Raw genomic sequence first — 24,113 nt, 5'->3', positions numbered from 1 at the left:
AAGTGACAGTACAAGTGCATTTACTCAAATATTATACTTTCTACTCCACTACATTTATTTGACAGCTTTAGTTACTTTTCAGATGCAGATTTGACACAATGGAAAATATAACAAGCTTTTAACCGTCATGTTGTCCTCGAGTCAAGGAATGAAGGATGGAAGGGAGGAAGAAGGAAGGAAAGGAGGGAGAAAAGGAAGGAAGGAAGGGAGGAAGAAGGAAGGAAAGAAGGGAGGAAGGAAGAAAGGAAAGGAAAGAAGGAAGGGAGGGAGGGAAGGAAGGAAGGAAGGACTGAGGAAAGAAGGAAGGAAGTGAGGAAGGGAGGGGGAGGAAATAAAGAGAGAAGGAGGCAGGGAGGGAGGAAAGAAGGAATGAAAGAAGGAGGGAGGAAGGAAGGAAGGAGGGAAGGAAAGAAGGACAGAAGGAGGGAAGAAAGGGGGATGGAGGAAGGAAAGAAGGAGGGAGAGAGGAAGGAAGGAGGGAAGGAAAGAAGGAAGGAAAGGAGGGAGGAAGGGAGGAAAAAAGGGAGGAAGAAGGAAGGAAAGAAGGGCGGAAGAAGGAAGGAAAGGAGGTAGGCAGGTAGGGAGGAAGGAATGAAGGAGGGGAGGAAGGAAGGAAAGGAGGGAGGAAGGAAGGTAGGAAAGGAAAGGAAGGAAGGAAGGAAGGCAGGGAGGAAAGAAGGAAGGAAGGAGGGAAGGAGGGAGAAAGGAAAAGAGGAAGGAAGGAAAGAAGGACAGAGCAAAGAAGGAAGGAAGGAAGGAAGGAAGGAAGGAGGGAAGGAAAGAAGGATGGAAGAAAGGGGGATGTAGGAAGGAAAGAAGGAACAGTCAAAAGAGACGGGGTCAATTTGACCCGGGAGGACGACACATTGTTAAAGTGTGTAGTCGGCTCACATTTCAGATGTCTATGAGTTGTTAACAGCTCCACCAAATACTGATTTTTCCCTCTAAACTTCTCACATGCTTTCATTTCAATGAATGTTCAAATGATCCAATATAGCAGCAAAAATCAAAGATTAGAGAAAAAAGTCCAAAAAACTGAAAAAACACATTTGTGTATCAGAACTTAGTTTTTTCTTCTTTCCTCTCCCATTAACCCTCCTGTTGTCCTGGAGTCAAGGAAGGAACCGAGGAAGAAGGAAGGAAAGGAGGGAAGAACCGAGGAAGAAGTAAGGAAAGGAGGGAAGAACCGAGGAAGAAGTAAGGAAAGGAGGGAGGAAGCAAGAAGGAAGGAAAGGAAGGAGGGAAGGAAGGAAGGAAAGGAGGGAGGAACCGAGGAAGAAGGAAGGAAAGGAGGGAGGGAGGAAGAAGGAAGGAAAGGAAGGAGGGAAGGAAGGAAGGAAAGGAGGGAGGAACCGAGGAAGAAGGACGGAAAGGAGGGAGGGAGGGAAGAAGGAAGGAAGGGAGGAAGCAAGAAGGAAGGAAAGGAGGGAGGGAGGAAGGAAGAAGGAAGGAGGGAAGGAAGGAAGGAAGGAGGGAAGAAAAGGGGATGGAGGAAGGAAAGAAGGAAGGGAGGAAAGAGAGAGGAAGGAAAGAAAGAGAGAAAGAGGGAGGAAGGAAAGAAGGAAGGAAAGGAGGAAGTAAAGGAGGGAAAGAAGGAAGGGAAGAAGGGAGGAAAGAAGGAAACAGTCAAAACAGACATGGTCAATTTGACCGGGGAGGACAACAGGAGGGTTAATCATCTCACCACCCCTCACATGAATCTGCTGACCCTTTGGAGGGGCCCCACCCCTAGGTTGGGAACCACTGGACTAAACTAGCTAACTGTATATAAAGTAGTGTAAACTAGCTCCACCTCCAGCAGCTACAACAGTAACATGCTGCTCTAACACTGATGCTTCACTATTAATAATCTAATGATGTCATAATAATAATATATCAGTCAGAGGACCAAACCACTACTTTACTGTAATACTGCATACTACATCACTATAATACTGCAGTACTTTACTGTAATACTGCATACTATATCACTCATAATACTGCAGTACTTTTACTGTAATACTGCATACTACATCACTCATAATACTGCAGTACTTTACTGTAATACTGCTACTACATCACTCATAATACTGCAGTACTTTTACTGTAATACTGCATACTACATCACTCATAATACTGCAGTACTTTTACTGTAATACTGCATACTACATCACTATAATACTGCAGTACCTTTACTGTAATACTGCATACTACATCACTCATAATACTGCAGTACTTTTACTGTAATACTGCATACTACATCACTATAATACTGCAGTACTTTTACTGTAATACTGCATACTACATCACTCATAATACTGCAGTACTTTTACTGTAATACTGCATACTACATCACTATAATACTGCAGTACTTTACTGTAATACTGCATACTACATCACTCATAATACTGCAGTACTTTTACTGTAATACTGCATACTACATCACTCATAATACTGCAGTACTTTTACTGTAATACTGCATACTACATCACTATAATACTGCAGTACTTTACTGTAATACTGCATACTACATCACTCATAATACTGCAGTACTTTACTGTAATACTGCATACTACATCACTATAATACTGCAGTACTTTTACTGTAATACTGCATACTACATCACTCATACTACTGCAGTACTTTTACTGTAATACTGCATACTACATCGCTCATAATACTGCAGTACTTTTACTGTAATACTGCATACTACATCACTCATAATACTGCAGTACTTTTACTGTAATACTGCATACTACATCACTATAATACTGCAGTACTTTTACTGTAATACTGCATACTACATCACTCATAATACTGCAGTACTTTACTGTAATACTGCATACTACATCGCTCATAATACTGCAGTACTTTTACTGTAATACTGCATACTACATCACTCATAATACTGCAGTACTTTTACTGTAATACTGCATACTACATCACTATAATACTGCAGTACTTTAACTGTAATACTGCATACTACATCACTCATAATACTGCAGTACTTTTACTGTAATACTGCATACTACATCACTCATAATACTGCAGTACTTTTACTGTAATACTGCATACTACATCACTATAATACTGCAGTACTTTTACTGTAATACTGCATACTACATCACTCATAATACTGCAGTACTTTTACTGTAATACTGCATACTACATCACTCATACTACTGCAGTACTTTACTGTAATACTGCATACTACATCACTCATAATACTGCAGTACTTTACTGTAATACTGCATACTACATAACTCATAATACTGCAGTACTTTACTGTAATACTGCATACTACATCACTATAATACTGCAGTACTTTTACTGTAATACTGCATACTACATCACTCATAATACTGCAGTACTTTTACTGTAATACTGCATACTACATCACTCATAATACTGCAGTACTTTTACTGTTATACTACATACTACATCACTCATAATACTGCAGTACTTTTACTGTAATACTGCATACTACATCACTCATAATACTGCAGTACTTTTACTGTAATACTGCATACTACATCACTCATAATACTGCAGTACTTTTACTGTAATACTGCATACTACATCACTCATTATACTGCAGTACTATTACTGTAATACTGCATACTACATCACTCATAATACTGCAGTACTTTTACTGTAATACTGCATACTACATCACTCATAATACTGCAGTACTTTTACTGTAATACTGCATACTACATCACTCATAATACTGCAGTACTTTTACTGTAATACTGCATACTACATCACTATAATACTGCAGTACTTTTACTGTAATACTGCATACTACATCACTCATAATACTGCAGTACTTTTACTGTAATACTGCATACTACATCACTCATAATACTGCAGTACTTTTACTGTAATACTGCATCACTCATAATACTGCAGTACTTTTACTGCAATACTCTATTACTTGTGTACTTTTACTGCAATACTCTAATACTTGTGTACTTTTACTGCAATACTCTGAAACTTGTGTACTTTTACTGCAATACTCTAATACTTGTGTACTTTTACTGCAATACTCTGAAACTTATGTACTTTTACTGCAATACTCTGAAACTTGTGTACTTTTACTGCAATACTCTAATACTTGTGTACTTTTACTGCAATACTCTGAAACTTGTGTACTTTTACTGTAATACTCTAATACTTGTGTACTTTTATTGGCAATACTCTGATACTTGTGTACTTTTAGTGTAATACTCTAATACTTGTGTACTTTTATTGGCAATACTCTGATACTTGTGTACTTTTACTGCAATACTCTAATACTTGTGTACTTTTACTGTAATACTTTAACTACATCAAGCTCATAGTACTTATGTACTTTTACTGCAATACTCTAACTAATACTTGTGTACTTTTACTGCAATACTCTGATACTTGTGTACTTTTACTGCAATACTCTGAAACTTGTGTACTTTTACTGCAATACTATAATACTTGTGTACTTTTACTGCAATACTCTGAAACTTATGTACTTTTACTGCAATACTCTGACTAATATTTGTGTACTTTTACTGCAATACTCTGATACTTGTGTACTTTTACTGCAATACTCTGAAACTTATGTACTTTTACTGCAATACTCTGACTAATATTTGTGTACTTTTACTGCAATACTCTGATACTTATGTACTTTTACTGCAATACTCTGACTAATATTTGTGTACTTTTACTGCAATACTCTAATACTTGTGTACTTTTACTGCAATACTCTAACTAGTACTTGTGTACTTTTACTGTAATACTCTAATACTTGTGTACTTTTACTGCAAAACTCTAATACTTGTGTACTTTTACTGTCATACTTTAACTACATCACTCATAATACTGCAGTACTTTTACTGTAATACTCTAGTACTTGTGTACTTTTACTGCAATACTCTGATACTTGTGTACTTTTACTGCAATACTCTAATACTTGTGTACTTTTACTGTAATACTTTAACTATAACTTAAATAAAGGATCTTTTCCATCACAGCTGAGGTTGATTTTTATCATTTCTATCATATAATATGTATTTCTGACTAGTAAAGCATAATAAACTCTTACTAACAGCAGTTAAAGTATATATTAACACATATTGGACCTGCAGGATGAAGCTCTGCAGACGTTCAGAAGCTGTCAGAATAACAAACGTTATCACATGTTGACGTGTTCTCTAAAACACTTTGTTCCAACATACAGCAACACAACAAGCGTTCAGTCAGAGGCTAAAAATGGTTCCTCACGTGATCCTCAGTGTTTACAGTCAACACACCGAGGTAGGCCATGGTGTGTGTGTGTGTGTGTGTGTGTGTGTTTTTCTAAGTGCTACACACAGCATGTTTGTCTCTGCAGATGATGGGTGATTATGAGTTGAATAAGCTGCTGTTGGTTTATGGATTATAAGAAATGTACCTATTGTATCAGAAACTTTCAGTCCTTTACACGCTGATTAGGAAATACTGACCCTGTGTGTGTGTGTGTGTGTGTGTGTGTGTTCTCTACTACTTTAACACTGAGATGAGGAAGAGGGGGCAGAAAAACAACCACAGAGGGAAGGTGAGAAAGAAGAGATGCATACAAAGAGACATACAGAAAAAAAAGGATGAGAAATAATGAGACTATAGAACAAAAGAGATTATAAATAATAGTAAAAAGAGGAAGAGAGAAAGAGGGAAACAAAAGATTTATACATGTAGAGAGGGGGGTATGGGAGAGAGAGAGAGAGAGAGAGAGGGAGAGAGAGAGAGAGAGAGAGAGAGAGAGAGAGAGAGAGAGAGGGAGAGAGAGAGAGAGAGAGAGAGAGAGAGAGAGAGAGACAGAGAGACACAGAGAGAAAGAGAGAGAGACATAGAGAGAGAGAGACAGAGAGAGAGAGAGAGAGAGAGAGAGAGAGAGAGAGAGAGAGAGAGACAGAGAGAGGGAGAGACGGAGAGCGAGACAGAGAGAGAAAGAGAGAGAGAGAGAGGGAGAGACAAAGAGAGACAGAGAGAGAGAGAGAGACACACACACCATGTAGAATAGAGGAAGTGAAAGAGAGACAGAACGGGCAATGTGATGCATCATGTGATTGAGCTGTGATCGCACACACACGCAAACACACACATACGCACACAGGTTTCTCAACTTCTGGTTCTGGACTAAAGGACCCCGAGTCTCAAGATCTCTCGATTTACACAAGATGTTGTTGGAGACCATTTCTATTTATATATATACCTCATGTGATTCTGTCTCTCTCTTTATGCTCTTAAAAGAGAATATAAAGAATATAAACAGTACTACAAGCTCAGATTCAGATTATCATTTTTGGAAACAGCTGCAGGGGCAAATACAGTAAACACACACACACACACACACACACACACACACACACACACACACACACACACACACACATATGCACAAATAGACAGCATATACTAAATAACAACTAACATAAAGAGATGTGAAACAGTACAAACAGATGTACAAAGAAAAAAGGAAGCCACACACTCTATGTACTGTGTGTGTGTGTGTGTGTGTGTGTGTGTGTGTGTGTGTGTGTGTGTGTGTGTGTGTGTGTGTGTGTTACAGGGTGGATAATTCCACATCGATGCATCATTAGATTGCGATAGAGTTTTAAACATTTTCTCTTAAATGGTAAAACTACTGTTCAGCTAACATTAGCCTCCAGCTGTCGACTCTGCCTGACTGTCTGCCAGCACGGAGCTGCTGACCTCTGAGTGTGTGTGTGTGTGTGTGTGTGTGTGTGTGTGTGTGTGTGTGTGTGTGTGTGTGTGTGTGTTTGATGTCACACTCCAGATAATGCAACAGTGAAATGTTTCTATTTGGACGGCCAGAGGCGCCTTTAGCTTTTGCAACAACAACAATCATTTATATTTACTGCATGAAACAGTCAGGCTGAACTATTCATTTAAACTTTATTGATATCACAATATGGCAATATGTGTCAAATTATTATCTTTAAATTAAATATTATGATGCTTAAGAGACTTCCTGGCCTACACATCATATTCTCGTACTTAATAAAATTCCTTCTAGTGTCACTAATCATATCACAGCTGCAATATCAGTCACAATAATCACAATTACTTCTTCCTAATCATTCAGCCTCATGTCAGACAGTGTGAGGAGGGTCTAATAAAACCCCCGAGGCTGTACAGTATGACGTCAATTAGAGTATGTAAGAGTTGTGTATTGCTTGTTTTGAAATATGCTGCTTTGCTTGAGTCTGTGTTTCCTGAAGCTCTACAACAGGAGGTGGTGAATGTAAAGTTAGCAGGAACTGATCTGAATGATTACAAGCAAAAAGATGAAGCTTGAGAAGAAAAAGTGCAATTTAAATTTAAGCAGCATGTAATGTAGTTAATACTTATTTAACTCTTGTGACACTGGATACTGGTGTGTGTGTGTGTGTGTGTGTGTGTGTGTGTATGTCTCTATGAGTGTGTGTGTGTGTGTGTGTGTATGTCTCTGTGAGTGAGTGTGTCTGTGTGTGTGTGTGTGTGTCTATGTCTCTCTCTGTGTGTGTGTGTGTGTGTGTCTATGTCTCTGTGTGTGTGTGTGTGTGTGTGTGTGTATGTCTCTGTGAGTGAGTGTGTGTGTGTGTGTGTGTGTGTGTGTGTGTGTGTGTGTATGTCTCTGTGAGTGTGTGTGTGTATGTCTCTGTGAGTGTGTATGTGTGTGTGTGTGTGTGTATGTCTCTGTGAGTGTGTGTGTGTATGTCTCTGTGAGTGTGTGTGTGTGTATGTCTCTGTGAGTGTGTATGTCTCTGTTAGTGTATGTGTGTGTGTGTGTGTGCGTGTGTGTGTGTGAATGTCTCTGTGAGTGTGTGTATGTCCCTGTGAGTGTGTGTGTGTGTGTGTGTGTGTTTTCCACTGAATACAGAGGAAATGCTTTTTGCAGCTTTTTTGCAGTGCAACGTATTTAGCTGCAGTTCCCACATTTGACCACCGGGGCAAACTAACAGTAACACTACCCCCTACAGCTCTTTAAACACTTTAATATATAAAACCCAGTGAGTAACAGACACTAGTATGTATGATAACAGGTGAACTAACATCAGCTCTGTATAGTGACAACGACACTGTGAAAGAAAGAAAAGAAGCCCGACTCGATAAAATTGACAACGTAAATAAATATTTCCTTGTGGTCTGAAGTGTTTGTGCAAGGCAGCCAACTGTGGAGCTGCTGACAGGTGTTGAGTGTGCAACGTCCTGAAATATACACACACACACACACACACACACAGAGAGATGATAACCACACGCCTCCACAAACACACACACACACACAAACACACACACACACACACACACAGTGATGCCACAGTTTACCTGCACTGTCAGAGCAACGACACAGAAACACTCCCTTCCGCTGTCTCTATCACTCACCACATCTTTTATAACACGAGGCTATCACATTGCTGCTTCTGTGTGTGTGTGTGTGTGTGTGTGTGTGTGTGTGTGAAATAGAGAGACAGAGAAAGTGTGTGTGTGTGTGTATTCATTGTTCTGCAGGTTCATTACCAGTAGAGTAAAGACAGTAAGAGAGAAAAAGAAAAGAAGCAAACATGTCGTGTTCCTTTTGCGCAGATGTCTCACTTCCTCTTTTGTTGCAAGTGTTTTTCAGTGTGTGTGTGTGTGTGTGTGTGTGTGTGTGTGTGTGTGGGTAGGTGTGTGTGTGTGCTTGTGTGTGTGTGTGTGTTTAACAGGATTTGGGTCGGAGTGTTAATCTGATTAAGCTGGATGACATTAGAAAGACTTAGAAATATCACACGCACACAAACACACACACACACACGCACACACAAACACACAATAGTTCACTTCCTTGTCATCTCAACTCCATCTCTGTAAATATTTTCTTAAACCTTTATTTATCCAGATAAGGTTGACACAGGGCACGCACGCTGCTTCCTCTGAACAACTCGACTACTACTACACACACACACACACACACACACACACACACCTAGACCAATACACACTTTTCAACGGATCAGTTAAAAGGTGTCATGTTTATTCTTAATGAAACGGAAATATCAGACAGTTTCTTCTTTGCTCTTCTTAGTCACAGTCTCCTATAGTATGGATGTTTCTTATAGTGATACAACCTTTGGCACCATTCCTAAAAAAGGTAGTTCTGCTTCAGGTTTAGTCACACCGGATATTCATCTGATCAACCCTGCAAAAGGTGCTGCAGGAAGCTCGGTGACACAGTGTGTGTGTGTGTGTGTGTGTGTGTGTGTGTGTGTGTGTGTGTGTGTGTGTGTGTGTGTGTGTGTACTTATGGGTGTTGCAGAGGCTGCTGTTGGTTGCAGTAGTTTTTTTTTCATTTGCAACCTAAATGTGTGTGTGTGTGTGTGTGTGTGATGAGGTTAGATGTTGTTGTTGATCAAGAGCGCCTTTAAAAGAGAAGATTGTGGTGCATCTGATTTTTGAGTCCAGATTGTTCAAGATTAAAAAAAGTTAACAAAAAAAAACACTGTTAAAGTATAACGATGCTGGTGTGACTACGCCCAAAGCCCACGAACTCATTTGCATATTAGGAAGCTGCCACAGCGTTACTGGAACCACACACTATCTATATCTCACACCATCAAGACAACACTGCAGCATTGCTCTGTTAACCTTTTTTAACCCTGGAGTTAGTGTTGATACAACAGGTCGCCATCTTTGAAAGGTACTACTGCCAGAAAATCCAACTTTGAGCAACATTTGAGATTCTGAGCTCAATTTTAAAGCCTATTTTAAGTTGTTAAACCCAAACTATCTTTTATTATATGTGCATTAAAGCTAAGGTGAGAACTCTACTGAGCCAGAAAGATACTGAGAAGCTTGTTCTTGAGTACTGTAATGCTCGATATACCGGCCAACCAAAAGCTGCTAAAGCATTATTCAAACCATACACTGTCTCACACCATCAAGATTATACTGCAGCATTGGAGAAAGGGGTTTATACTACTGGTCAATCCAAATTTGAGGCACTAATTGGAGCCTAAGCCACCACATGTGAGTGTGATAGGCTGAAACAACCATCAGTGAAACAGACACAACCACAAGTCAACCTTTTTGAACCCTGTAGTTAGTGTTTATACCACTGGTCACCATCTTTGAAAGGTATTACTGCCAGAAAATCCAAATTTGAGCAACATAATCAAATCAGTGAATCAGATACACCACATAACCTTTTCTTTGTAGCAATCAGACACAACCACAAGTAAAAAAAACCTCTTTATCATTTTGGATTTCCCAATTTTAAAGCCCATTTGAATTCGTTGACTCAATCTACCTTATCATTTGTGCAATATAGCTAAGGTGAGAACTCTACTGAGCCAGCAAGATACTGAGAAGCTTGTTCTTGACTACTATAATGCTCGATATACCGGCCAACCAAAAGCTGCCATAGCATTATTCAAACCATACACTGTCTCACACCATCAAGATTATACTGCAGCATTGCTCTGTCAACCTTTTTTAACCCTAGAGATAGGGTTTATACCACAGGTCACCATCTTTGATAGTTACTACCTGCAGAAAATCCAAATTTGTGCAACATAACTGGAGCCTAAGCCACCACATGTGAGAGTGATAGGCCGAAACAACCATCAGTCACACACACACACACACACACACACACACACACACACACACACACACACACACACACACACCGCAAAACCTTTCTTTGTAGCGATATGACACAACCACATGTAAAAAAGAAAAAAACCTCTCTGCCTTTTATCATTTACTCAATATGACCAGAAAGATACAGAGAAGCTTGTTCACTACTGTAACGCTTGTAATATATCAGCCAACCAAAAAAAACCAGTAAATTGCATAACTTCAGATCCTCCAGAATGCTGCAGCCAGCGATCAGATAACTCCTGTTTTACGCAACCCGACACTGACGCCCTGTAACTTTTAGAGGTTGATTTCAAAGTCTTATAGTCTTTAAAGGCACTAAAACGAGCCTCGCCCCATTTCATATCACTGACTCTCTGACGTTTTATGATCCCTCTGCAAACCCGAAGAGACTCCACAGCTGCTGGTTTTTTCGTATCTGTTCCCAACGTTGCCATAGAAACCTCTGGGAATGCTACTTTTAGCCATAAATAACTTACAGTATTAAGCTCAGTGGACAGTTTTAAACAAGAAAACCAAAAAAACATACATACGCCTGTCTGTTTGAATCCTTTACGATCTTCTCAAACTTGTATTTTTCTTCTTTTTCTCTCTGTTTTATGAATAGAAACACTCACTTATGTCCTCTTGGATGGTTTTAAACTAACTAAACTTATTGCTTCTGAACTGTAAAGCACTGTAAAGCTGCGTTCTGTGCATGAAGATTGATATATAGATTAAAAAAAGTCATTCATTGATTCATCTGAAGCTGTGCCTCCTCTCATGGTTAGACTCTGTTCCACCAGCTTCTGTGACAAGAAATCAGTTTTTCTTGCTTTCATCTGTTTGTTTTTGGTCCATATTCTAAGAAAAATGTGTTTTATACAACTTGGACTTTAAAGTGAAATCTGAACGCTGACAATTAGCAGAGCAGATGACTATCAACATGGTGGCAAAAATAACAAAACATGTGGATTTATTCATCTTGTATCATGTTTAACTTTAATTGGATTATTTCAGATTGAGTATGGGATTAATCTGCAGATGCTCCGCTTCAAAATGAGACTAAACCTTCAGTTTTTGAGCCACAACAAAAGCCAGAATGTGTCTTTTAAACACACGAGGTGAGCTTTGTTTTAGACTGGATGATTGATGGAAATGCATTTTGCTAAAAGACAAAAATCCAAGCTTTATGATTGGCTCATTGGGAATCTAACCAATATTTGGCACTGACTGATGGCAACAGGACATGATTGGTTGTCTCTAACAGGAAGTTACCAAACTGAAGCAGTTGTTGATCACTTGTTGATCACTATATGCATATGTACATTTGACCAATTAGCCTCATGACCTGTTTCTGTGCAGGGAACTGTGTGCAATCGCTAAATGCACTTTATATACCATCTATGTACTTTATATACCATCTATGTACTTTATATATCGTCTATGTACTTTATATACCGTCTATGTACTTTATATGTGTATGTATGTGTGCATGGGTATCACTCATAATACTGCAGTACTTTTACTGTAATACTGCATACTACATCGCTCATAATACTGCAGTACTTTTACTGTAATACTGCATACTACATCGCTCATAATACTGCAGTACTTTACTGTAATACTGCATACTACATCGCTCATAATACTGCAGTACTTTTACTGTAATACTGCATACTACATCGCTCATAATACTGCAGTACTTTACTGTAATACTGCATACTACATCGCTCATAATACTGCAGTACTTTTACTGTAATAAACTAAATTAAACTTGTGGCCCTGACAGGTTGGTTAGGAGTAGTGAGGAGTCAGCTGTCAAACACATTATAAAGTAGTTTTGTTGTGTTGTTTAAATGATTAATCTCTGCAACAATGACAGCTCCTTGTGCATGTGAATACAACATATCAGGCTAATGGGTCCAGTACTATGTGAGATTAGCTGCAGAGATAATTATTGTGTTAGCATTCAACAACAATAACAATAACAACAGATCACATGACAGTGAGCCGCTGACATGCTGTCAGAGCCTCACAGGTTATAGTCTGCAAACTAAACCAACAATAAGCAAACTGGTGGAAGATCTTTATGCTTTAACATGAGTTACAGTTGATCCTCTGAGTGTTTCTGTTCATATTTACATCTCTGCTTGGTTAGGTAACACAGATGGACTGATATACTGCACCAATACAGCAAGAGGACATTTAAATTAAGAGAGAGAGACACACTGCCAGGGCTTTTGTGTGCTGCATGTACATCTAGCCACACACACACACATGCATGCACGCACACACACACACACATGCAGCTGCCGGTAGGGTTTAAGTAATTAAATGCTCATTTTAAGTATTAATCTGAGAGATTACTGCTACATAATCTCACCACCTGATCACTAACAGCCCTGCGTGAGAGTGTGTGTGTGTGTGTGTGTGTGCATGCATGTGTGTGTGTGTGTGTGTGTGTGTGTGTGTGTGTGCATGCATGTGTGTGTGTGTGACAGAGAGGAGGGTTCACAATGACAGATCAAAAAACCGAGAGATGAAATGAAAGAGACGTTGCCAGTAAGCATTTCTATATATTCTATTTCTGTCATTTTAGATGTGTGTGCGTAAACTGGGACAGTTACAGTTGTGGTTATGATGGAGTGATCAGAAGGAAAGAAGGGGGAAAGAAAGACAAGATAAGTGAGACAAAGAGGAGGACAGGCCTGTGATTGGAGCCCTAGCTTTAAAAACTATTGCATTGAGGTGATTTTAGTGAAGCAGACTGAAGCGAGGAAGAGTTAAAAATTCTTAAAGGAGGAATATGCACATTTCCAGCTCTATATTTATACTCTGGTGCTCTACTGGAAAGTCTTTGCAAGCATGCATACAGTTTAAAATAACTCCCCATTTATCTTATACTGGCATTTAACTGCATGCAGCTCCTCAGTTCAGCCTCAGTCTAATTGGTCATTTTAGTTCATGTCTCTTTAAGACTCGACTAGGCCTTTATGACATTTCACTAGATATACAGTATATGATAGCATTAGCCTACTTAGACAGGTATTCCCAGGTTTAAATACTTAAAGCCCTTATAGGATAATGCATAGATATTCAGATATAGGACATAAGCTCCCATCTTCCATAGGTTCTTGCTGCAGGACCCGATGATACTTGTTGTGTTTGGTGCCGGCGGCAAACTGACAATTGAATAAATTATGTGACTAATAAACTGCTTTTATAGTTGGAAGAAGTCATTTAAAGGTTAAGTTACATGTGGTAATATGCTACTGTTCGCCCCTGAGGTGATTTACGGTAGCTTCACAGCACAGGATGTAGTGTTGGCGCCAATTTTTTTTTCTTTTTTGTTTTTCAGAAAATCAAGTTAGTCAGATTATGCGTCGGCTGAAAGGAGCAGCAGTACCTGACAAACACATAAAAACACTTTAAATTGTGTTGTGACAGGAAATAGTATTGGCCGACAGCCGAGGCCTCTCAAACCTGGATGAATGGAGTCTGGTTGGACATGCCTGTTTAGATCGTATGATTGGTGGAAAATGACTTTACCTCGCAGGTTTAAATGGCAGCCAGCTCGACCGTGAGGTGACCCACCAGAGTTTAAACATATGACTGGAGACAAAATATTCATGAAGGTGTGTTTTTAGCTACGGAGCAACAGCACTGACACCCGTTATGAGGTCTAGGTGCTAGGTTAGCTTGTTAGCCTGGATGTTAGCTGCAGGAGGTTCATGCTAGTTTCCGTTGGGTGCTGCAAGCAAAAACTCAATGTGCAAGAAGCTGCAGGAGGCAGGTGGGATCCTCTAGAGCAGCCATGTCCAAACTATGCCACAATGGGCCATAATGTGGCTGCAGGTTTTTTTTGTTCCAACCAATCAAGAGCAGCACATGATTCGACCAATCAGCTGTCTGAAGACTGAGATCAGCTGATTAAATGAGGCAAAGTCTGGTGTGTTCCTGCTTGGTGGGATTGAAAACCTGCAGCCAAAGACTGACAGAGACAGAACGGACAGCAGTTTGTGGGCAATGTGACGTCATCATGAAGAGGAAGTAGAGGTAACGTTGCACACTGAGCTGAAGTCTTGGCTTTTGACTTGCAGGAAGGAGTTTTACTTACTTTGACCATGTTTAACACAGACATCCTGCATCGAAACAGTATAAAAATAACATAAAAACACAAATAAAACATAATAGTCCCTCTTTAATGACGACTAAAGTGCTATGAAATGTGCAGAAATGGTTATTAACCCCATGTCTTTCCATGTAATGCCATCATCTGACCTAATACAACAGTTTCTATGAGCATATAAAAACACTCTTACATCAAAATATGAATTAAAAGACGTAATGTGCTCCAAGGAAGTTAAAAGCCTGCTTCTCTGTGCATGTTAAAAGGTGTGAGAGGTTTAATATTTGACATTATAAAACCCTAAATGTGAGAGTTTTGTTAACCGTGGCATTATTTTTTTTGCTGAATGCTGCATGGGAAAGAGTTCAGAGTTCAGTCTGAACTGAGAGTCATGGAGGACAGGAGGCGATCATCACCAGATCACCAGATTGTTGAAATTGTTTATTTGTGCAATTATGAGGAAGAAAAGAATATGTGGTAGCATATAGATAGGTAGATAGATAGATAGGTAGGTAGGTAGGTAGGTAGGTAGATAGATGGATAGATGGATAGATGGATAGATGGATAGATGGATAGATAGGTAGGTAGGTAGGTAGATAGATAGATAGATAGATAGATAGATAGATAGATAGATAGATAGATAGATAGATAGATAGATAGATAGATAGATAGATAGATAGATAGATAGATAGAGTTGATATTGCACATTTCAGTAACTGTTACTATTGTAAAGTCTATGTTAAACATGGTCAAAGTCCCAAAATGTGAGGTTAACCCTCCCTACGAGTCAAAAGAAAGCACTTCAACCTGCACAATAAGGCTTTTTTTCACCTTTGCAGACAAGCCGATGCCCGTCATTCTCTTAGCCTTGGTTGCAAAGGTTGTTGCTAAGGTAATTTTCCCGCCACTATAGTTTGTTGAAGGAGTCTTAAAGAGACAGGAGCTAAAAAACGGCCTGTTTCAGACAGAGGCTGAACTGAGGGTCTGTATAAAAGACCAGTACAAGATAAATAAGGAGTTTAACTGTAATTCATGCAATGATATTCCAGTAGAGACCCAGATTGAATATATAGGAGGTGGAAATGTGCATATGTCCCCTTTAAGTATGTGAACACACACACGCTAAAAATCCTGGTGTCATGCATTTGCTGTTCAATGTAAAATGAATCATATTTCTGCCCTGAACTTAATCCTGCAGATCATATCAGGACATCCCTAAGAGACGACTGTTAACAAAGATTTGTTTGTTCCCCCCCCCTTCAGCCTATACTGGTTAATCATTTTCCTCACTGGCCCATTTCCAACGAATTTGACTCATGCACAACACCGCTTTAGTACATCCGAGGAATTTAAACAAGGCAATATTCCCGCACACCTTGGAGCTGTGAGGCATAATTACCTCACAGCTTAACGTAAGTGGTCCGATTCCTCTTTAACGGTTGTCATGTTCTTTCATGTTTTGATTTTATATCGTGAGGGCGTGATCACAGTGAGGTCACAAGTCCTCCGGTGAGAAAACACCTGCATGTGTGTGTGTCTCTGCAGCACCGGAAACACAGCATGCAAAAAAAAACATAACTGAGTAGAGAATGTCTGTCTTCATGCTGCTTAATGGATGCAAAATTGCTTAAATGTCTCTTCCAGTTCCTTCCAGCTTCCTTTTCTCCAAGTCATATGTCTCTCAGTCTGAACTTGACCTCCTTCCCCTCCGTCCCAACTCATTCTTTCAACAGCACAGGTGGATTTTTAGTGAGTCAGACACTAGATCAGGGGTGCAGAGAGAAGAGACAAATGTTTTATAGAGGAGAGGAGCTTCTGCAAAAAACTCCTGCCCTGACATGTTGAACACTGCTAAAGCTTCACTAATGCACTGGTTAACACACACACACACACACACACACACACACACACACACACACACACACACACACACACACACACACACACACATACAAGCTTTTACACAGTATGCTTCTCTTTCCTCTTCGCTCTTGATCTGTCTCTCTTCATTTACTCTCTCTTTGAAAATGTCACAGACACACACACACACTCCCTCGCTTTCACACTTAAAAATCTCTCTCGCTTTACAGTTTCTCACATGCACACACACACACACACACACACACACACACAGACAGTAAGTGGGTCCATAAATCCAGCCTAACAGCATTCTGTGGTGACAGATTCAAGATTTTTCACCAGAGGGCTGCGTCCACAAAACCTATATCAGCTCCCAAAGTCATCTCCTCTCCTCTCCTTATATGGACAAGCCTGTCTAAACACACACACACACACATATACACAAACACACCGACTAGATACACACAATCAAGCTGCAACCGCTCACACGTGCATTTACTCTTACGGGACACAAACACACAGGAATGCTCTCCTTTATCACGACAACGTTCGATCGAACCACGACTGCAGAAACGCAACCATCGTACAAGCTGCTGCACGCCCTTTTTAAGAAGAGCCGAAGCCAAGAGGATGCTGACGTCCCACTCAAAATACTTTGCATGCAAATTTCAGTTCAAAATGAGGAGAGAAAAAGAGAAAGAAACACACCCGAAATCACACAAACATGTCACAGAGAATACTTAAAACCAGAGTTTTAACACTTGAGTTGAGCCGAGTAACAAAATCAAACCAACCTTTTCAAAGCGGAGTTCTCCCAAAAACTGACATGATCCCTGCAGCAGTCATTATCAAGTGTCCAAAACTCACAAGATATTCAATTTAGAAAGGCGTGTCTCATGCTTAGAGAAGCTAGAACCAATGCACACTGCACCGCTGTGGAGCCCAGCAGTGATGACTCGTCGATGTACGTTGACTAACTGATGAATCAACTAATCGTTTCAGTTCTACTATCATCACCGTAGCTCCACCTGTCACCTGCCTCCAACACACAAGAACATCAGCCTTAAAAAAAACTAAGCCTCTTCCTATGAAATGCCTTCCCCCCCCGACTCAAGCAACACTTCGGCTTAGTTATGTCATGTTTCGTTGTGTGTGTGTGTGTGTGTGTGTGTGTGTGTGTGGGTGGAATATGAAACATGGAAGAAAGGCGGTAAGATATGTGACAGGTCATGTCTTGTAATAACAACGTCTCCACATCTGACATCTGCATCCTTTCCTAACGTAGCATTACCTGCTGACACCTGCGTTACAGCACACATACAGTACACATGAGAGGAGGAGGGGAGGAGAGGATATCATTCAAAATAAAGTCTTCGTAACATGTTTTTAAAAATATGGCCGTTCTTTGTATATTCAAATTTCAGGAACTGAGTTTAAAGCTTGATGACGAGGCGTTTTTTAAGTGTATCCAACAGTGTGTTGAAAGAGTTTCAACACACACACACACAGAGAGAGAGAGAGAGAGAGACAGCGGAGAGTTTCCTCTATAACACACCGCATGTAAAACTAGAACATTTAAGTAACATTCAGACACTTATTGACTTTTAAGTTTTCAGCATGAGCAGCCAGAGAGAGGTAGAAACCACTAAAACCCCCCCCGGTGCTTCCTTTGCTTTATCTATCTGTGAAGCTACAGAAGTCAAGACTTAAAAAAAAAAAGAGTGCATGAGTAACCAAAACCCTCAATATAAAAAAAAGGCACATTTAACGTGTCAGCACACACAGAAACCATTCAAAGCTCACCAGAGACGATTCAATGGTGGATCAACGACGGACGGCTGTACCCGAAAATAAAAGAAAAAAAAAGAAAAGAACAAACGGCTCCTTCTTTTTTAAACTCTCTCTATCGCACTCTTTCCGTAATAGCTACAACGATTCCATCAATCAACACGTCTGCGCTCCAGTAAAGGAGGAAGAAAGACGTAAAGTAAAAAAAAAAAAAAAAAAAAAAAGGCAAGTCCAAGGCGAGAGGAAAAGATGGAGACAGGAAACAGAGTCAGAGGTATTGTGACACACACAGGGCTTCTTGGTTTTTCTTTCTGAAACTTGATGAATCAGACCCGGTGTCCACACACATACACACACACACACACACACACACACACACACACACACAGACACACACCCAACCCTACCCACCACTGCATGGGCCTATTCATGCCACAATGGCTTAAAGGGAATAGCTGCTAAAAAACAACATTAAAATTCCTTCTTCCTCTGAACTTGGATACCCAACGTAGTCCAGTCCAGACTTGTCAACCTCTCTCTCTCTCTCTCTCTCTCTCTCTCTCTCTCTCTCTCTCTCTCTCTCTCTCTCTCTCTCTCTCTCTCTCTCTCTCTCTCTCTCTCTCTCTCTCTCTCTCTCTCTCTCTCGTCTCTCTCTCTCTCTCTCTCTCTTACACATGAATGCCAAACTTAACAAGTCTGACTATGTATCCCTCCAGCTACATAAATGCTCGAGGCATTAATAAATCAGACAGGAACATCCTCCTGTTCCTCTCTGATGAGAAAGACGTTACAGAAACATTAACAACTGTTTTTGCTGTTTTGTTAATTTCTAACATTTCTCTGATTGACACACCGGTCTACATTACTGGTCTAGGCCTGTTTTTTTTTTTTTGCATCACTCGGACCCCGTTAGCTCCAGCAGATACAGATGGGAAATCTTCACGCCTCAGCTCACAATGGTATTTTACATGAGAAAGGTTCTTTTTCCTGTTTCAACATGATAATGCCCACGTGCACTAAGCTAGGTCAGTGTAGAAATGGTTTTTCCAAATTTTGGTGTGGAAGAACTTGGCTGGCTTTTGGTATTTCTTCTGCAATTATCTACATCCTGTTGATTAATACTCTTCTGCCTAGCACTCCTCTTTACACTCCTACCTTGTAAGCTACTTGATTTGGTAGTTTATTCCTCTTATGTTAGATTGTCTTACCTCACTAGGACGTTTAAAGCTTCAGGAAAAAGCACATCACACAGAAAAGGTTGCATATTTACTAAGAGAGGCGACTCTTCACGGTCTATATCACCTCATAAGCTGCACGTATGTAGTTCCCTCAACAGCAACCTTTCATCAGGAAACATTCAAATGAAGGATGACAGGAAGACAGAGAGAGAGAGAGAGAGAGAGAGAGAGAGAGAGAGAGAGAGAGAGAGAGACAGAGAGAGAGGAAACAGAGTGAGTATAATGGAAGAGAAGGTGAGCGAGAGAGTTGACGAAGAGTGAAAGTGGGTGAGAGGTAGAGATCAGGAGGAATGAGGGTGAGAGATGTAAGGAAAATAAGGGAGGGAGAGAGAGAGAGAGAGAAAGAGAGACAGACAGATAGAGGAAGGGAGGGAGAGAGAGAGAGAGAGAGAGAGGGTGAGAGAGAGAGAGAGAGAGAGAGAGAGGAAACAGAGTGAGTATAATGGAAGAGAAGGTGAGCGAGAGAGTTGACGAAGAGTGAAAGTGGGTGAGAGGTAGAGATCAGGAGGAATGAGGGTGAGAGATGTAAAGAAAATAAGGGAGGGAGAGAGAGATAGAGAGAGAGAGAAATGACGAGCAGATACGAGGGAGGCAAACTGACAGCGGTTATACAGTGACAGAGACATGTGGAAGTTAAATGACAGTTTAATTCAGGAAGAAGATGGAGAGAAAAGAGAAGAGAGAAAACATTCAGATGACAAGAATAAGTAAAGTAAAGCTCCACTGATGCTGGATGTCATTTTTTGTGAGGATTTTAACAAGATAATTAAAGTTATTTGGTGGAAAAGCCCTTTAAGACACAAATTATTCATTAAAAGTAAAGTGTTTTATATACAGATTAAAACATATCTAGCGGGGCACTTTAAACAAATCCAATTACAACATATAAAATAGCAGTTTATAGCATGTTTTACCTTGTGTGGCTATAATTTGTGCTCATATGGCAGCATTTAATTCAGATTTGGGGTTAAAGGGTTGGAAAGATGTTATTAGTTACAGTGTAGTCATGACTTTTATGACTCTCGTGCTGATTCAGACATGAGCATCACATGTTAAATTGTCATTAGGTTGCATATCTGAAAGGGGCTTTTAGTTACAAGACAGTTCATTAAGAAATTCAGAGAGAAAAGGACACAAGAGGAAAAGAAAAGAACATTTGGGAGAAACAGACAGAAGAGGAAGAGTTACAGTTGTTTTACCAGTACGTCCGTCATGTCGTGAGGGCGGGCAGTCGGTTAGTGTGCGAGTCGTCAGCGATGTTAGCAGGCTGGACACATGCATGTCATCCCCCCTTCTGCCTCGGACCTCTCCTTTATAAATACACACACATATATGCATACACACACGGGGGGGGGGGGAGCGCAAATAATGTATGTGCAAGACACGCATTCACGCAAATGTGCGAGACACAGAGGTACAATACAAATGCATGACAAAAAAAGCATGAGTGTGTGTGTGTGTGTGTGTGTGTGTGTGTGTGTGTGTGTGTGTGTGTGTGTGACCAAAATAAAGTGATTTACACACACACCATGTAAAAGCACAAAACAGCAAACACGGCGTATAACACCCACAAAATGCACCAATATTCCCAGGGGGATGTACACAAACACATGGGTGCACGTAGACAACACACACACACACACACACACATACACACACACAAACACACATACACACAAGGAGAGAAAAAAAGGCCATAGTGAGTTGTTGTCTATTATCCACCTGTCACTTCCTACTTATAGCACAATACTCTGAGAATAAAAAAAAGCATACATGCATTTTCATTCAAATAGCTGAAATTATTATTAGCACATTTCCAAAAAGCAATGAAAAAAAGAACAAGTGAATCAGTGTGTGCGCCTCCATGAACTTTCTCTTATGCAAACAGTCTGAGGATGTAACAGGATAACCTAATCAGGAGCGACATAAAAAGCCCTCTGTAACTCTCTCAGTGCATCGTGGTATGTGGATGATACCTCCCGTCTCAGGTGACACGTGTTCAGGTTCAAACTTCCCATGAAACAAATTATTAATATTATTAATACTCCTGTTGTCCTCGAGTCAAGGAAGGGAGGGAGGGAGGGAGTAAGAAGAAAGGAAGGACGGGAGAAAGAAGGAAGGAAGGGAGGGAGGAAGAAGGAAGGAAGGAAGGAAAGAAAGACAGACGAAAGAAGGAAGGGGGGAAGGTAGGGGGAGGAAAGAAAGAGAGAAGGAGGGAGGGAGGGAGGGAGGAAGGGAAAGAGGAAAGGAAGGAAGGAGGGATGGAAAGAAGGAGGGAGGGAGGGAGGAAGGAAGGACAGAAGGAAGGAAGAAAGGGGGATGTTGGAAGGAAAGAAGGAAGGGAGGAAAGAGAGAGGAAGGAAAGAAAGAGAGAAGGAGGGAGGGAGGAAGGACAGACGGAAGGAAGGAAGGATGGAAGGGAGGAAGAAGGAAGGAAAGGAGGAAGGAAGGGAGGAAGAATGAAGGAAAGGAGGGAGGAAGGAAGGAAGGGAGGAAGAAGGAAGGAAAGGAGGGAGTCAGGAAGGAGGGAAGGAAAGGAAGGAAGGAAGGTAGGGGGAGGAAAGAAAGAGAGAAGGAGGGAGGGAGGAAGGAAAGAAGGAGGGAGGGAGGAAGCGAGGAAAGAAGGAACAGTCAAAACAGACGGGGTCAATTTGACGACTCAAAGGTTAAACACTGAATCCGATGTTTTCCTGTGACGTAACAAACCAAACCAGATCGGTATCAGCAGCAGAAATACTTACTTCGTTGAGTGGATCTGGTATTACCCAATAACCCGACCCATCCACATTTAAATACACAGTCTCCATCAGTGTCATTACAAAACTCTCTGTTTCCACTATCAGTTAAATTCATCAACACAAAGTTGGCAGCCAACAGCAATGCGTGGCCTCATGTTTCCTTATATAGAAAACATTTCAAATGACTCAAATTTGGGACAAGATTACCCAGTAAGGCTGAAAAATCAAATGACTGAACACTGTGGACCAGTAAGGGCTAAAACACCAGTAAACATTGGCCCAAACCACAGTTTTAATACCAGTAAATACTGGGACCAAAGTAGGGTTTAAATGGCAGTTAACTGGACCAAACTAGGGATAAAACACCACTAAACATTGGACCAAACATGATATATTATTGGACCAAAACCAAGGTTTTAATACCAGTAAATACTGGGACCAAAGTAGGGGCTTAATGGCAGTTAACTGGACCAAACTAGGGTGTATTAAACACTGGATACTGGAGTAAACTGGGCTAAAACATCAGTGAAAATATGACTGAAATAGGGATAAAATATCAGTATATACTTGATCAAACTGGGGCTAAAACATTGGACCAAACATTATATATTATTGGACCGAACCAAGGTTTTAATACCAGTAAATACTGGGACCAAAGTAGGGTTAAAATGGCAGTTAACTGGACCAAACTATGGTGTATTAAACACTGAATACTGGGTAAACTGGGGCTAAAATATGAGTGAATTTTGGACTGGACCAGAGATGAATGGCAGTGAATATTACACCAAACCAGGGCTAAAACACCACTAAACATTGGACCAAAACCAAGGTTTTAATAGCAGTAAATACTAGGACCAAAGCAGGGCTAAATCATCAATAAATACTGGACAACGGCAGGGTTTAAGCAGCAGTTAATTGAGTATTAAATACTGAATACTGGAGTGAACTGGACTAAAACATGAGTGAATAAATGACCCAAATGGGGATAAAACATGAGTGAATATTGGACTGGACCAGGGATGAATCATCAGTGAATATCACACCAAACTAGGCCTAAAACACCACTAAACATTGGACCAAACATTATATATTACTGGACCAAAACCAAGGTTTTAATACCAGTAAATACTGGGACCAAACACAGCTAAATCATCAATAAATACTGGACCACATCAGGGTTTAAGCAGCAGTTAACTGGACCAAACTGGGGTATATTAAACACTGAATACTGGAGTAAACTGGACTAAAACGAGTGAAAATTGGACCGAACTGGGGCTAAAACATGAGTGAATATTGGACTTGACCAGGGCTAAATCACCAGTAAATATAACACCAAACAAAGGTTAAATCACTGCTGAATATTGGACCAAATCAGGGTTAAAACACTATAAAAATATAATAAATAAATGTGTCAAATGATTAAATTTAACAAAATAACGCTACTACACAGCGACATTGAATCTCCAAAATAACATCAGTGCTTTTCTTGATAAACAGGTTAAAGGTTGGGAGTAGTAAAGGTTTGTTGAAACAGCAGCTGCTCTGTGGAAATACACCTTGAGGGTTTGTTTTCCTTTGAAATCCCACTTAAGTGACTACCTTGAATTCCACATTGAAACCATGAGACAGCGATTAGAGGCAATGTTGTTGCTCATCATGCCAATTACAGTCGTTTCAATAAGGAAAGCTTACTGTGTGATGCTGTGAAGTCGTTTCCGAGGGGAATAGAAGGACTCA

The 24,113-nt window shown here is 40.3% G+C and overlaps 1 protein-coding gene across 2 annotated transcripts in view; it reads right to left on the bottom strand.

Annotated features, from left to right (window-relative positions):
• The window catches only part of rgs19 (regulator of G protein signaling 19), a 35,573-nt gene extending 14,706 nt beyond the window's left edge, over positions 1 to 20,867 (bottom strand). Inside the window, exon 1 of one of the 2 annotated variants that reach the window (XM_062427505.1) lies at positions 20,838 to 20,867. In XM_062427505.1, the coding sequence (XP_062283489.1) occupies positions 20,838 to 20,852 (15 nt within the window). In that variant the 5' untranslated portion in view covers positions 20,853 to 20,867. Of the gene's footprint in view, positions 1 to 17,406; positions 17,486 to 20,837 lie in introns of those variants that run through there. The other variant, XM_062427506.1, reaches the window with a different exon arrangement.
• Between the last annotated feature and the right edge of the window lie 3,246 nt (positions 20,868 to 24,113).

Source organism: Scomber scombrus, chromosome 10 (assembly GCF_963691925.1).
Source record: "Scomber scombrus chromosome 10, fScoSco1.1, whole genome shotgun sequence".
NCBI lineage: Eukaryota > Metazoa > Chordata > Actinopteri > Scombriformes > Scombridae > Scomber > Scomber scombrus.
This window is presented reverse-complemented; position numbering and strand designations above follow the sequence as displayed.